Consider the following 17,407-nt stretch of genomic DNA (forward strand, 5'->3'; position numbering starts at 1 on the left):
GTACCAGGGCCACAGTCCTAATGGAAAGCAGCTGACAAATATTTGTCATCCCCAGAGAGCTGAAAGAGGCATCAGCGACTCCGAGGACCTTGAGCTCAGAAATAAAGATGTCATACAAATTTCACTCCCTTGTTGCTTCAGTCCTAGTCACTTCCAGTCCTGGTTAACACAGCTCCGATGGCGCAATAACACATGTTTCAGGCAGTCGCAGCTTTGCTGGGGCCTCATTTCATTTAATGATCTGAAATGTTCTGCAAAAACAATAGAGAAACATAACAAAAGATATCTAAAAGTGGGCACAGTCTTTATTATCAGCGTCGTTTTTTTTTTTTTTCACGGCCATCCATTTCTAACTTTTTTTTCTAAATTGGTCAAATGGAAAGCAGTGAAAAGCGAGGAAAAAAAATTACGCTGAGCCGAAAAGTGCGACTTGGATTTAATATTTTATAATTGCCAAGGGACATTCTAAGATCAATGAATTTTTGCCCGGGACGCACATCAGAAAGAGATGTACTTCAGTCTTTTTAGGGAACATTGGTCTATTTAATTCCAGTGTCTGATGCATGTGAAATATGCCTTCCATGGCCTCCTTCTTCTTCCCCGGGCACTGCTGCAGGCAGACATTACCACTTTTAATGGGCCGCCATGAGAAGAGGCAAGTCAGCCAATAACCCATCCTCACTAATGGATCGCATTGTTTGTTCTCTTTCACCATTTTCTGAAGCTAATTTTAGATGTTCTGTTTTCCCCGTTAAAAGACAAAATAGAGGACACAGCAACACAACAATGGTGTAACAAAAACAATGAAATAAATGGCCCCCAGAATGAAGGACAAGAACAGAACTGTAATAGATGCGATATTCATTTGCATTGGAACATCTCTGTAGTGTAAAGTAGCTGGTGGTTGGTCCAGGTTATATGGGGTAGCTCATGTGTAACTGGAAGTCAAAACAAGGTCTCTCCCAGTGGGATGCTAAGAGAAAAAGGTACCATTAGATTCGGTAGCAAACGGCTCAGAGAGCTGAATTTAACAGCAGTGGCTTTTGTTTCTTTTGTTGATCACTGGTCACTGATCCAGTCAAGAATACATTCACTTGGCGTCATCTTAATTTCACCTAAATAGTCCACTATATGCCTCTATCTTATTTCTAAGGGATGCAACACTTTTGCAGACCACACATTTACATTTACACTTGACAATACAGATTACTCATACATGTACTTCCTAATACAGCATTTCTAAAATAAAAACCACCACAAGTGCAAATCACAGTCTATAGCCTGCTTTAAGTGATGTGCAAGCCTAGATAACTGCTCTGTTTGTATTATGACTCGCTGGTGAGCAAAATCCACATCAATCCACAGCACTGTTAAGTTGATGAGACACTGGGCAGACACTGCTGGTCTAAATGTCTATCAGTTAACGTGAGGTGAAGCAACAGATCAAAATGTTTAGTATCATGCTGTTAATGTTTCTTTTTCATTAGTCATTCGCCGTAAGTATGACACTGGAATCTCATAGCTGGACTTCAGAAGGCACCAAAATCTGCAGAAATTACCAAAAATAAACTAGACTGATCATCACCAGCAATATGGCTTATCTACGGACATTTTCGCTCACGTTGCCATTGCTGCAAAGTTCCTATTGATGTGTGCTACTAGCATTAGCCTGAACTCTGCATAGTGCTTATAAGTTAAATCAAATTGATTGTGTAAAATTAGTAGTTCTTCACTGGTCTTCTTGACAATTTAACGGATAAACGATTTCAAACTGCCATCTTAGTATACGTTTAAAATACACTATATTGCCAAAAATATTTGCTCATCTGCCTTTACACGCATATGAACTTAAGTGACATCCCATTCTTAATCCATAGGGTTTAATATGACGTTGGCCCACCCTTTGCAGCTATAACAGCTTCAACTCTTCTGGGAAGGCACTTAGGACTGTGTTTATGGGAATTTTTGACCATTCTTCCAGAAGCACATTTGTGAGGTCAGACGCTGATGCTGGTCGAGAAGGCCTGGCTCGCAGTCCTCGCTCTGATTCATCCCAAAGGTGTTCTATCAGGTTGAGGTCAATACTCTGTGCGGGCCAGTCAAGTTCATGTCTTTATGGACCTTGCTTTGTGCACTGGTGCACAATCATGCTGGAACAGGAAGGGGCCATCCCCAAACTGTTCCCACAAAGTCGGGAGCATGGAATTGTCCAGAATCTCTTGGTATCCTGAAGCATTCAGAGTTCCTTTCACTGGAGCGGAGGGGCCAAGCCCAGCTCCTGAAAAACAACCCCACACCACACAGTAATCCCCTCCTCCAATAAACTTCACACATGGCACAATGCAGTCAGACAAGTAACCTTCTCCTGGCAACTGCCAAACCCAGATTCGTCCATCAGATTGCCAGATGGAAAAGTGTCAGATACACCACTGCACCTGACACTTGGCATTGCACTTGGTGATGTATGGCTTGCATGCACCTGCTCTGCCATGGAAACCCATTCCATGAAGCTCTCTACGCACTGTTCTTGAGCTAATCTGAAGGCCACATGACTTTTGGAGGACTGTAGCGACGACTCTGCAGAAAGTTGGCAACCTCTGCGCACTATGAGCCTCAGCATTCATCAGTCATTTTACATGGCCTGCCACTTCATGGCTGAGTGTCTGTCATTCCCAGTCGCTTCTACTTTGTTGTAATACCAATAACAGTTGACTGTGGAATATTTAGTAGTGAGGAAATTTCACAGTTGGACTTGTTGCACAGGCAGCATCCTATCACAGTACCACGCTGGAATTCACTGAGCTCCTGAGAGCAATCCATTCTTTCACAAATGTTTGTAGAAGCAGTCTGCATGCCTAGGTGCTTGATTTTATACACCTGTGGCCATGGAGGTGATTGGAACACCTGAGTTCAATTACCTGGATGGGTGAGTGAAAACTTTTGGCAATATAGTGTATACAAACAAGCTCATCCAAACTGATGTTAAGCTAAATTTGTCTTCACGTTGTATTGGGTGTGAAAGAAGTTTAACAAAGTGCAATTACCACTTATTGGTGTTTTTACCATTTACATTCCTGTCACAATCAAGCTGTTTTCTGTTTCTGAGTCATGTGGAGTGATAATATATTTTTTATATATTTTTGAAAAGCACAATTAATTAAACAGACGATGTGTTTTTCTATTATATACTCTATTCAACATTCAAATTCTTAAATATTAACCGACGGTGGCACTTTGCAAGATTTTATCATTGTGAAGTATTGTTTAGATATCCAGGGTTCATTTCCAGTGACATTCCCACATACATTATTAAATACAGAAACAGCTACCTGTGAATGTATTTGTTTAGGTTACACAAAGAGCCCCTGCTTTTGACAAAAATAAAATGGAAACCGCAAACTGCTTGAGACCAGCAGTGAATGTAAAGATGGTGCTCAATTATTTAGTATTGAGTGTTAAGCAGTGAGGAGGTGCTTACAGGGTGGATGTAAACCTTCAGAAGGAAAAGTCCTGAATCAGATTATGGAAAACTTCTCTATGTTAGCACTTCTGCCATCTTCCTGTAGCATTTTGCCTACTCAATACATATCACCACCACCACCCCTCCTCACTTCTTTCTCCTGCCCCCCTACCGGCATCTACTGAATGATCTTTTCTAGTGTTTTCTTCTTTCTTTCCCTGGGATCAAACCTTGACAGCTGACAATGGAGCTGGCATAAAACTTGTAGTCAAAGAAAAATAAACTTAAATACATAGCGACAATAAAATGCTTCCTTGTAATGCCAGAGTTGTGCTGCACAAAGCAATCAGAGTTAAATCTAACAGCATCGCAGGAGGTCCTATAAATAACGACAGTAAGTCACACAAAGGCACAGGAGTTTCTTAAGTGAGCCATAAACGAAAGAACCCCATGGTCTCTCCGGGGCTCCACCATGTAAGTTTCAGAGGCTCGTTGTTGACAACTTCATTAGAGGCTCTTGCATTTGAAAATTCTCGAGTCGTTCAACAACATTATTACTTGTTAGAAGCAAGAAACTGGAGGCCCAGAGTTTCCATCTCCTCCAGGATGGAGCAAACACATCCAGTCACAGAATGGCAAAACAGTGATTGAGGCGTTTTCTCTGCCTATGCCTATGAGTGGTAAAGGCGTAGGATGAGGAGAGTGGGTATGCACAGCGCGGTATAGCACAGCATGGGGCCCACGATGTTAGGCTGTCCCCATGTCCCTGGCCAGCAGGCTAGCTAGAGAGCCAGCCATTATCGGTCCGCCTCCATAGCAGCGAGGCGGAGAGGGGAAAAAAAATAAAAAAATGCAGCAAATTTCATTCTTCAGAAATTTAATTATATCAAGATTAACAAGGGAGGTAATTAATTTCTTTAAGATGGGTATCTGTAAAGTGCCTGGGGCTTAACTTTGTTGTCAAAACTGTATATTTAACCATTATTTCAGGGCAAAGTTTTAAAGGCAGAAATGAGGGGGATCACCACTTTGCCATGAATATGGATGTATAGGAGCTTCTTATCTAAATAAGGAGATTACTGTGTTAACACTGCATTGTACAGTTATGTACATGTATAAATGTATGGCACATTTAGGATTTATCTAAAAAAAGAAGCAACACAAATAGTCTGCATCAGCTTCATTTAAAATTACATTGAATATATATATACACTGTATATATGCAAAGCAGGACTGAATAATGTGATGACTATTTTTTTTTAGCTTGAACTGGACTCCCGTATTGTTGTGACATGAGTCTTTTTGTTATGTGGACTAAAAGGCATTGCATAAGTCCAATCAGCGATTCATTTTTTTAAGGGAATAAAATTTTTATAAAATTCTCCTTAAGATCAGGGTGCTTAAATTACATGACAGAACCAAATGTGGCCCCAATCCTTTCCCCAGAAGTTACATTTCTTAATGAGATAACGCATTTCCCATTTACAAGCAGCACAAAAAAAGCATTTACATATTCACTCAAAAGCGTAAAAATCCTTCATAAACAAATTGGGGAAACATCAGTCTAAGTCACACACACAACTGAATGGAGGACTGAGGCAGAGACACAAACACTCTATTCAGAGGGCCTCTTAAATACTGCCACACTGAACTCCATTTATATAAGTCTTACATCAGTTCGATCCTGTTCCAGAGGATGATGGAACAGACCATGAAGAAGATAAACTGTCTTGTAAGCTACCCATTATCTATATTAGAAAACTGTGCTTTTTAGTCATGCTTGCAGCAGGTCTCCGTGTATGGCAACATTGGGTGAATAGTTACTGGTCCAGACTGTTTTTATATGGTGAACAGACATCTATGGATTCTAGAAACAGGCTAAAAACTGCACTGTGGCTGATGTTTTTTGTTATAATGCAGAGCTGCATGATAAAAGTTGATGAAGATATCAATAGGAGGAAGCTCAATGGTTTCGGTGATCCACTGATTTATTCTATAGCACCTGTAGCACGTATTCTGAGAAATGTATCTCAACATACATTGGATGGACATTCATGGAGGATAACGCCTAATGAGTTTGGCTCTACTGTTTCTCTCACTCTGAGTTATAAATTTTATATTGCTGTTTTACTACATTACTCCTCATATTGTCCTGTGCTAATTAGCAATGCTATAATGCTAATATGTTAAAACTAAGATGGTGAACATGATAAACATTCTACCTGTTAAAGGGGGTTAGCATTGCCATTGTGATTAGCACTGCTGTGCCTACGTACAGCTTCACAGAAACATGGCTGTAGACTCTTAGTATTGTTTGCGCTAGAACTTATATATCCATGTAAACATTTAAATAAAGTTTTATTTGGACGTACTTCTTATTGAAACTAATATTGTGTAGGTCTCCCTTGTGCCTCCAAAACAGTTGTGACTCATCAGAGAATGGACATGGGCCTTCTGAGGGTGTCCTGTGGTGTCTGGCAACAGAATGTTGTAGTGGGGGCCTTTAGGTCCTATGGGTTGAGGGGGTTGAAGGGGTTGAGGGGACAAACTTGATCAGTTTGGGATCTAGTCAATTTGAAGGCCAGGTCAACACCTTGTGCTGTTTTTCATGTTTTTTGAGTTGTTCCTAAACCGTTTTTGTGTGTGTACCTGTGTCAGGCTGCATCCTGCTTTTGATGGCTGCTGCCATCAAGGAGTGTCATTGCTATGGGGTGGGGTGTCTGGTCTATTGTAGGTGGGTGGTACATGTCTAAGTAACAGCCACATGAATGCCAGGTCCAAAAGTTTCCCATTGCATTGTTACAAGGTGGTCAGTGTTGTTTACTGTCAGTAGTCATAATGTTATGTCTGATCAGTGTGAGGGGGAAGCTTTGGTATAGTGGTTACAGAAGCAGCTTGGGACCGAAGGGTCACAGGTTCGCGAGCCAAGTGGCAGCCTGCTGCTCAGAGTGTACACACACAACTGTGAGAACGAATGGATGGGTCAAACGCAGAGAAAGAATTTCCCCATGAGGGATCAATAAAGGAGTAATTGTATTCTATTTGCAGTGTCCGTTTTATGTAACGTACATGTTATGTTGGTTTGTGAGTGTGTCAGTTTTAAAAGAAAAAAACACTATAATTAATATTTTCATGCTAATGTTGTGGATTCATTGTAAATTATTTAACCCCTAGCACTTAGTGCAAAACCTACTGGTGGGCACCACAGTGCTCTGCATTGTGTAGGGGAATATAAAGTTGGCAAAGTGCACTGTGTTAAAGCTCTAAGAACGTGTGGCATCCAGCCAAGGAACCCCTGTAACCACTGTGAAAACTCAACCTCTGTCTCCTCTCTGTCCTCACTGGAAATACAGAATTGCCTTGAGACAAAAAGTCAAACTAACATTACAATCTTCTTGACATTATGAAACCAATAGCAGCCTCCCTGTGCCCTCTTTAATCATATTTATGTAGTATGTAGAGAAGGGGAACCCACACAGGAATCCTTATGCTTCATTACATCCTGAGATAAGTCATGCTAAAGGCATCGCGTTCTACTTCAGATCCCAACTTGAATTACTTTAGAGGTGAATTAAATAATAAAAACAGCTAATCAGGGGTTAATGTCAGTGCACTCGATGGATTTAACAGAAGCCTCCATATAGTTAAGAGCAAAAGTAGAGGTCCACATGTTTAAGAAAACTAAAAGAAAGGTTAAGCTAACGGGCTTTTCCATTAAAAACATCCACTGTTTGCATGTGGTTTGGCCATGGAGAGAAGAAAGGAGCAAGCAGGAAAAGCAGGGATGCTGCTGTAGCACAATACAGAAGCGAGCTGTAGTGAGTACAGTGCGTTGGCTCATTACTGCTACCACTTCTCTTACACCAGCAAGCATGCATGACTTTTTAACCAGATACTAACCCCAACAGACTCTGGGCAGAGAGGGGGGAAAAGATGGAAAGGAAAAAGAGATGACGAGGAGGAGCGAGTGTTTTCCTTCATGCTGTCCCTTCTACTAGCATTCAGTTGGCCTGTCTCCTTCTTAACCAAACAGCCTGGTTGGTCCTAGTCCTCTGAGTCCTCACGCCGCCCCTCCAGCTCCGGAACCCTTGTACTCTCTGAGCTTCCTGTTTGTCTGGTTGAAGACCTGGCCATTTTACTCCCAGGCGGCACATTGGGAGGGACGCAGGAGGAGGAGGAGGAGGAGGAGGAGTATGCGAAGGAGAAAAGCACAAGAGAGAAGGACAGAGGGGAGGTTGGCGGGGAGAAGGCAAAGGGAGAGACACTGAACACTCCCGAGTTGGGATTGATTTACTTCATTAACCGAGATTACAAGTTTAACTTACAAACCAGAGGTCAAAATTTCTCATTAACAAGGGGACCGTGGAGAACCTCAGGGCTTGGAGACCACTCTTATTACTGACTACACATTTCAATCTGTCTTTGATGTTCCATGTCTGCCTTTCTACCCCCACTTTCCCCCTCCTATTTTTTGGCAGCGAGGTTGATTTTAATTGTAGCTATAGAACAGAGCATAGTTTGCCTGTAAGCCAGCCTCCACATCTGTAGTGAGTGCAGCTTTAGTGATATTGGGTGCAGTCCATAGCTTGGGGCTAATTTTAATGGTCCCCCCCCTCCTCCCTCCTTCATTGGAGACTCAGATTGTTTTCCACGTGATTCCTGTTAATTTAGCTGGAGGAAAGGGCATCAGTTTTCCTTGTGCTTTTCCCCCCTCTCTCCCCATGCCTCTCACTCTATTGCCTCACTCCTTCTTTCTGATCTACAGCCTCAAAGAAAGAAGGTGAAATGAATTCAAATGGAAAATAGACTGTGCTCACTATTAAATCGCTCGCCTACCTTTGTCCCTCGCATTGCGCCTGGTCGAGATAGATAGGAGAAAGCCAGTGTGGCTGTACAAACTGGGGCAATTTAGCTGCTATTGTTGCTTTTTCACGTCAACAAACAAAAGCTCTCCCTTTGATGTGATAAATGGCCTAAGTGCCTGGATGATAACTCTGAGCCCGTAAATGTGTCAAGGATGTTTTCAGAGCTCTGAGCGTGTTTAACACTGCAGGACACGTCGGAGAACCTGTAACGCTAACCTTAGATGTAGAGAGGAGCCTTCCTCCGTCTCTCACAGGCTAGCACAACAGATTCACCAGTTTGGAGGACAGACGACCACAACATGCAAAAATCAATGGGGGGAAATGAAACAGCAAAGTGTTCAAATCATGTTAAATGTGTGAAGGGACAGACTACAGTGGGTGTGATGGAATAATCATTGTGAATAAAACTCTATTTGACAGTCTGTCTCCCAGCTCTGATTCACTGAGCTGCAATCCAACTTTATCTTTTATGCATTCAATTTATAAATACTGTTGTGGCTGGAAAGGCGCCGGTTTACCTGTGTCTCAGCTGCTACCACGTCAAATACTGTCTTCAGCGGCAGCATTTTAATGGATGAACTACACAATAATACCAGAGAATTAAAGAAAATATCATCCAGCAGTGTACATTTTCTTTGTGTTTTAGATTTTACAGTCAAACAGGAACCATACACCGAGTAAATCTAAACTTCTCAAGCTAGTATTACTGGTAGTATTATTGTTGTAGCAATGGTATTGCCCACATGTTCAAGCTGATATCTTGAGGGCAAAGATAATATTGTAGCCTTTCTTCACATTGCCATCCACCTTCAACCGCCCTTCTTCACTGCACCTCACCCCCTCCTCCTCCTCCACCCCATCCATTGTAGCTCACCCTTGAACTTTTGTGCTGAACTTTAAAAAAAAAAAAAAAAAACCCTGTGTGTGCTTTTTGCAGGGTTGCGGACTTATGGGGGAGAGTTGCAGCGTGTGCGCCTGTGCGGCCCCTGCCTGCGCAGTGACCAACCGCCGGGGCCACAGCAGGCCCCCTTACAGCAAGCCAGCCAGCAGCCCCAGCCATTGGCTCCTTGGAACTAATCCACCCCGAGGAGTCCTGTAAGACCCCCTTTGTTCCCTCCTGCAGACTAGATCAGGCTGGAGACAGACACTCCAGTCTTGACTGGCTATCAGTTTCACAGCCCGTGGCAATCCACATCCAGGCACAGGCCCAAGTCCGGCCAAGCCACCATCAAATTAAAGGTGGGTGAATGAAGCAAAATGTGTCACCTGAATTCCGTCACAGTCCGAACAAGGTGGAAAGGTCTGACGCGGCAAAGAACAAGCAGGAGGGAAGGAATATTGAAGAGGAGGATTTCAACAGGAGCTCTGCCTCTCAGAAAACAGAACAGGATCTCAACAAGGCCATTATCTGGCTCCTAATTTGAGCTCTGGCACAGCACTGAAGGGCTGCCTTTGTCTGGGATTAATGCGGAAAGCTCAGGATGCGATGTCAGAGGGAAATAATCAGCGTGGGCCCTTCATAACGTTGGCTGCTTGTGCTCCTGGCCAGGGCCCCCCGGCTCATTTCTGTGGAGATGAAATCTATGACAAGCCCCTCAGTGAAGCTAAGAGCAGGCAACAGTCCAGTAACACCCACAGGCCTCCAGGCATCCTGTGACCCCCTTAGAAAAGTCACATTCACTTTGCTCTGGAGAAGGGAAAGAGAACGCCGCAGGCGCTTCCAGCCCATGTGAAATGAAGAAATGTGAGGAGGTGAAAACGAAGTGAAAATAAGTTAAGATTCCTCCTCCGCCCCCTCTGCAATCACTCCAGAGGAGGAGCACACTGTGACTTCACTTCATTATGCCTTCTAATTAAACATATACAGGACATTAAAAAAGGGAGGGAAAAAACAACAACTCCACAATGTATATTCATGTTTATGTTGTGTAACTGCATTTGGGAAAGAAGTATGAGAAAGCAGCTTTTTGTTTGGATGCAGCAGAAGGTCGTGGGCTAATACCCATCAGGGTAAAACATTCTGAAAGAGGTTGGCAGTGTACTCAAGGACCAGAAGTAATGCTTTTATTTTGTTATTTATGCTTTTTTACCGGGTGCATTACTATGCTCCTCTGCAGCATACTGCTGCTAAGCGAAGGATGTGAAGATGCAACTCGATAAGCAGGTTATTAAAATGACCAATTGACATTCAAAATTCAGGCTTATTTTAGATTCATCATATTTACGGATGAATATGTGGAATTTAAATGTTTTTTCTTGCCGCCTAAAGGAAAATGTGACTGGGTACAGCAACTGTGCATGACTTCATGTATAACACTGTGTTAGAGAAATATGATACGGAAGTCATTGCTTATGGAACCTCTAACGGGACATGTTGTTTTAAAATAACACAGTTGAGCTTAATTAAAAACATACTAGGAATGTCACATGGAAGTATGTCACCATGCTCCCTGGAACATACATAGTCATTACTTTACATCTGTGTCATGTTTGCTTACTTAAGGTGGAGAATTAAACTTGGCTAACGCATAAAAGTTCAAGCAACGAGGGGATGTGAGGTATTAAGAATACAATGGCTCTTAGAGCTATAGTCACAGGTAAAAGGAGACTGACCCATCTCTACGACATCTAACAATTTGATTACCAGACCCTGACACGTGTCGTGTCGTGATATTTAACGTAATACTTTTCACTATGTTTAAAGTCAGTGTATCTGCTTTGTATCATTTAATCCATTGTATCCATAGCTCTAAAGCCATGTCTGCTTGTCAACTGAATTATTTGCTGTTCGCATCTTTATTTGTAACTTTGCGACTGTACTGTATTTCATATTTCATTTCACCATATATCATATTTTTCACAGCAGTGACAGAAGACCAAACGGGCTTGAGTCCACGACACTGCATAGTGAGGCCATGATCATACAGATAACTCTAAGTAAACAAATTATTTTTATTTATGTATTTATTTATTTATACAAATGAAGTGTAACGTGCAAGATGGCTTGCATGACTACGTCGCTGTTACTATCGCCACATACAGTCCCGCCCAAACGATTGTAATCAGTTCCCAACACAGTGAGACTGGCCCAACATTCCCCCACAAAAAGTTTATGGGTGGGGGAAGTTTGGGCTGGCGTCCAGGCCAATAACATGCGGCTAATAATAATGATACACTGTGTCTGGGTCAGTCAAATTTTTACATGGGTCATTTGGTTTGAAATCTGAACGTCTTTGCTACTGGACTGCTTTTTTATTTTCATTTCCACTATCATCTCAGAGCCTGAGGTGTAAGGTTATGTGTTCTTGATACTGTATGTAAAACATACAGCGTCCGTTGAGTGTAAAAGTGAAATGAAAGTGGGTGTTAAATTAGCGAGACTGGCTGCACTGAGGCGCGAAGCCTGTTTCTAAATTAGAAAGAATGGTGTAAAAGACGTTTGCAGTAGAACGCTGGTATACAGTAGATCTACATTAAAACTAATTCATTTAACTGCTGCATGTTAAGTTTCTAATCTGTAACCACGATACCACAGCCTCATGTAGATTATTGATTAATTGTCCTTAGAGCACTGTTTATCTTAACAATGTGAGAAAGGGTAAACCTCTAGCAAAGTGTCAAGTTCACGACTACTGTCAACTTTAACCTACATTCTGTGAAAAGTGTTACTTGACAACAGCCCAGTAATTAGATTCAGGAGAATATCCTGCATTAAAACAAAAACTTCTCTAAAAGTAGTTCCCTAAAGAGGTGTTCTGACCAGCAGCTGGTATCGGAAACCACTATATCACCTGCAGTTATGCATTTCTTATTCACTGTCTTGGAGATATTCAGTGTCTTATTTTTACTGTCTAGCAAACCCTCCAATGTTTGAACAGTAAGAGATGACAGGACCAAGTACATTACCATTGAAACTGGTATACTAAAAAATGTAAACAAAAGAAAATATTTGAAAGAAGAAAATACTTTAGATTATAATAACCTTTCTAAAGATTGCCATGTTTATCTTTACAGGTGGAAAAAGAGCTGAGTTAGAAGTCATGAATCCCGCTTTCTCTGCTTTCCCAAACTATCAGAAGTGAAACGGTAGAATACAATCTCTAAAATCCAAATTTCCCTCTTTATGTTTCTACAGAAGTTAATGTTGAACATGGTGCCAACAATAGTAGATAGTAAGACAGCATTAGCAACTATAACATCAACAAATAAGAAGACAGTCTGGTTTTTACCTCGGTCCCTGATGGAGTGGCCCCTGGTGAATCCACTTTGCGTTTTTTCCGGGGTCCAATGGCGGCTAGTGCTGTAAGATTGGCATCCCGCTGCCTCATCTGGGCCAGCTCCTGTTGTTGCATCTGATGAAGAGAGAGAACACAAGGAGGAGAAAGTTAACTCACCCTTTACACTATACATGGCGTTGTATTGATGTAATATCATGTTATGTGTTTGGATGAGTGAGTAGGACATGTGTAAGATACCAGTACGCACCAGTGACCCCAATACCAACAAAACAAATTCAAATATCCATATAAAATCGATACAAAAAGAGATTTTCATTCATATTTACAAGCTTTGACCGATAATAACCGTCTGTCCGTGATACGGAGCTGCTTTTAAGCCTGATGGTGCCAGACTTCAAAATAATATAATTAGTATTTAAGTATTTAAGCAGAATTTAATTTAAGATGTCCACCGAAATGATCTGTAGTTACACGAGTGGCCGCAGAATTTTGAAATTGAGGTGAAATCATTTTGGAGGCAAAACCTTCACGTACTCCTGGTGAAAATGACAAATCAGTGCCACAACAGTGGAATCGAATGTCCGAATTAAAATTAACAACAGCAGATGTTTCACTGTTCCTCCATGTATTCTATAAGCAGAGCACTCTCCTCAGCGGAACAAAATGGAAGACTGTTGCCAGCCATTAACAGAGCTTCTCTCAAAGATTGTGTGTGTAGTCACATGGTGCTGTTGTGATTTTTGCAGTTTGTGATGTATAAAGGGGGGTTTGTAGGGAGGCTCTGCCCAAGGTAATGTCATGTCTAGCCGCAGGGCTGAGGGGGAACCCAGCGTCGCTGGGAGCTGCCCTTTCTATTGGGTGGAGGTGTGAGGGCCTGAGGCCATGGCACAGAGGGTGTCAGCACTCCCTCCAACATGCAAACACAGCGTACACACACACACACACACACACACACGCGCCTATCAATCGTGGCCACAGCACAGGGAATGCCTACCCACCAGCTCGCCTGTGTGTCTGCCCGCTGGGGAAGAGAGGCCTGGGTCGAAGCGAACAGGGACAATCAATGTGCGCCTTGATGTCTTTCATGTTCTTTTATGTTATCTCTCAGCATGTGTTCGCTGGGCGTTGGTGTTTGTGTGAGGCATGCATGTTGTCTGATCAGGGGAAAATTTCATGTTACTTTCAGATGGCGCTCTCTAAAAGGTTGCTTTGGTGTACAAAGTCTGATCTAAAATGTGCATGCAGTTGCCTCTGATTTTTTCCTAAAACCCCGCTGGCAAGGCATGCCCTTTAGGGTGTTGCCACTTCACATTTAGCACGGCGGAACTGTTGAAAGATTCAAACACGCTGACAACACAGAGTAGGGGAAATAATAGCAGTGGTACAAACCGGCTGAATCTAGACACGACACCAACCAATATCAATATTTATGGAGAAGTTTGTGAAGTGAATTTGGGAGCAGTATTAACGTTATCAATGGTGAGCTTATTACCACAAAAAACACAAATCTCCGCAGGCCTGACCTTAAAGAATCCCACCACAAGTGAACTATGGCAGAGTGATAGATCAGGGGAGAGAGAGAGGGAGAGAGAGAGAGAGAAAAAAAGCAAGGGGTCCGCTATCTCGCTGATGGCACCAGGATGCCGGCATCTCTGGATGGCAGTTGGCACCAGGCATGGGCTCCCAGCGCCCACAGCAACTGCCTGCATTTTCAGATTTATGACTGTATGATAAATGAAGACTTCATTTTACCATCTGCAGCCCTCCAGACTGCGTTTCCCGTCAGTAAAGCGGCCGCCATGATACTGGGAGACTGATTTCTGATTTCAATCTGGTGCCACTAAACCTAGTCTACCTTCCTTTGATGACTGGCAACTGATCCAACCAGAGTTGGGCTGGGCCTCGAGAGATTGCCTTTACATTGCGAGTTGCCCTCGACTACCATTTAATTCAAACACTGAACGAGTGTGCTGAGATTTAGGTGTTGGTACTATTGTACTGTTGACACTCAGTCTCCACCACTGTTCACTTTTACTGTTCTTTCACAGAACTTCCATTTTTGGGTATTATACAGACACAAAGGGAAGAAAAGGTAATCCATGTGACTGGTACAGCAGTATGAAGCAACGGGACAATCATTGCAAAAAAAGGAAAAAAGAAATTGCAAAGGTCACTACCGAGATTCTTCCCAGACTGGATGAACGACCAGCTGGCAGGATGCATACATTTGCCAGGTCCGATCAATGGTACCACATAAATATCTGCTGTTCCAAAGTCACTTAAATACCAGTGCTTCCAGTCTGCATGTATGCCCTTTGGAACGAGAAAAGTGGGACTCGTAAAGTCAAATTATAAGCAAAGGTCAGACGTTGTAGAACATTTTTGAGATACCACATAGAATTAATCTATTGCTTTGTTAGAAGGCGGTTTCTGCCCGTGTGCGCACACACACAACACAATGCCTGGTATCAATTTTATGGTCAGTGTAAAGAAACTGTGAAAAAATGTATGAAAATACAAATATGTGCATTTCTGGAAGAATGCTTGACACTGTTGCACAAAGCTCTTTAAAAGGTGTTGAGCAACCTGACAAGTGTGTATCCATTTACGGTTTAATGACATCAAGAGATGTGTTATGACAGTGGATGTGAATGATGGGTAACTTGACGCTTGAGCTTGGTTTCTAGCTATGAATCTGACTCCAGTGGATGAATATGCTTGAAAAAATAAGACAGAATTACATGCATCATATTAGTTGTGTCATGGAGTTACGTCCTTAAGAATCCGCCAAAATCACATTTAATACCTCTAGTTTGAGAGCGGTGGATGCTTAGACATTTTTGTATTGTAGATGGCTAGTTAGGACATTTAACACACAGCAGTTGAACAGCTGCTGCCCACAAAGTAAAAGGTGGATAAAATTAAAACTAAACATAAGTGGTGTTTTTATTACAAATGTTTTCAATTGCCAACTTTCACTAAATGGATAGTAAATAGTAGTCGTAAATAAGGTTTTCACTAATTTGCTAATAGTAATAGTCCACTGCACATTAGGTTGTCCATAATTAAGAGGAAACCGGTGCTATGGGTATGTTTTAGATTTCTCAAGTATATTTGTAATGTGCCGTACGTCATTACACAAAAATTTAAAATACAACTTAGGAAAACACACTTGAGTTTGTGTGCAGCAAATAAAAATAATCAGATCACTTTGACTGTCTTACAGTCGCTTGTAGTTACCTGTTTCAAATGTCCCTTAGATTTTATTTGCAAGCTCCGTGCCCTTAATAAATTTCTAAAGTTGTCTGTCAAGATCTACATATGAAATAACAGGACTTGTTTCTCATCACAGACGAGAGAGCAGAACGTTCCCTTATGATGCAAAAATGTCCAAATCACAGCAAGAACCTCCGATGCGCTTGGAGTCAAGAGGATGATGAGCTGGAGGAGCCATGATGGCCAACCTGCCGTCCTCCATCTCCGCTGTTTTTAACAAAGGCTTTTCTCACCAACCCCCCGCTCCTGGCCCGAGGGGCTGCTCGCGGCCCTCCAGACGCTTACAGACAGATGTCCTTGGTAGAGCAGAACACGCTCTGCTTGACGTCACAAGCAGCTACGGGGCTTTGAAGGAAGCTAAAGGGCTGTCTGCCCTGCAAAGACCATGGGTTTTGAGTCGATCTGTCTCATGCCCTCCCAGTACAAAGCTCAGGTCACAGCAGGGAGCTTGTGAGTATGTAGACATAGCATATGCTATATTTGGAGAAAGCTTTTATTTCACTCAAGACCCTTGGAAGAGTGCGTACATGTTAAACACGGGTGGGCGGGTTGCACTGCGAGCCTGGCTGAGCTATAGAACATAATACAGCGTAGCGTGTAAGACAACAGGAATGACGTAGAATCTAAAGGAATAATTAAGGATATAAATAATTTTAAATGCATGGTATCAATGTACATGGACATGGTTGACAAAAGAGGCGCCTTCTCAAGAGATTCACAAAAATCCAACAAACACGCTGTCGATGGTCTCCTGTTTCTACTATTATTATTTATACTTATTTAAGAGCATATAGGAAGAGATGTGGTAAAACAAAAAAATGTTCATTGCAGTTCAAAACACTGAAATTCTAATTAATGAAGAAACACAGCTTCAACTTCAAACTAACTGTGTAGGTGTGGATGGCATTAACAGTTACATGCTGTTAACACCAGTAATAATACTATTCAGTGTCAGCGGTGCAAGTGAAGGCTTTGGCAGATCTAATCAACCCATAAATTGGGAAAGATTACATTAAAAAAAAAAAAAAAAAAAACAATCCGTGGCTTGTTTCACAACCAGAAAAACCTAAAAACACGTCCAACCAGCTACACAAGCCAGCAGTCAGAATACTTGTCACCTAGTATAATGCATGCTTTTAATAACTACAAATGTGTGCAGATAGGTTGTGTGGACAGATTTAGCGCTGCAGAAAGAATCCATTTTTCAATTATTTTAGACATTTTCTATTAAACTATCACTTAAGTTGGTATAACGGTTGCGGGGACACAGTACAGATGAATAGGGTAAACATTTTAACTAATGGAGCTAGCATATGGTTAAATATGCTCTAATTTTATATAGGATCAGAGCAGAAATTTGAACATGGTTTTAACTCAAGATCAAAATTCTGGTTTCACTGGAGTCAATGAGTTGTACTGATATCTCTTTTTATTAGTCAGTAAATTAGAAAATGCTGTCAAATCCGTTTTTTGACATGTTTTTAGGAATGAAATGATACATAAATCAAGCTGCGAAAGACATATAAACAAACTCTCGTCAGCTGGAATAAAAACAGGAAGTTTGATTA

General features: G+C 41.9%; 1 protein-coding gene across 3 annotated transcripts in view; it reads right to left on the minus strand.

Annotated features, from left to right (window-relative positions):
- LOC311485601 (transcription initiation factor TFIID subunit 4) overlaps nucleotides 1-17,407 on the minus strand; it is an 81,926-nt gene that overhangs the window by 13,089 nt on the left and 51,430 nt on the right. For all 3 annotated transcript variants that reach the window (XM_084541128.1, XM_084541127.1, XM_084541126.1), the window contains one exon: nucleotides 12,555-12,677. In XM_084541128.1, coding sequence (XP_084397254.1) covers nucleotides 12,555-12,677 — 123 coding nt within the window. The remainder of the gene's footprint in view (nucleotides 1-12,554; nucleotides 12,678-17,407) is intronic.

This window comes from Chelon labrosus (genome assembly GCF_963514085.1).
Source record: "Chelon labrosus genome assembly, chromosome: 3".
NCBI lineage: Eukaryota > Metazoa > Chordata > Actinopteri > Mugiliformes > Mugilidae > Chelon > Chelon labrosus.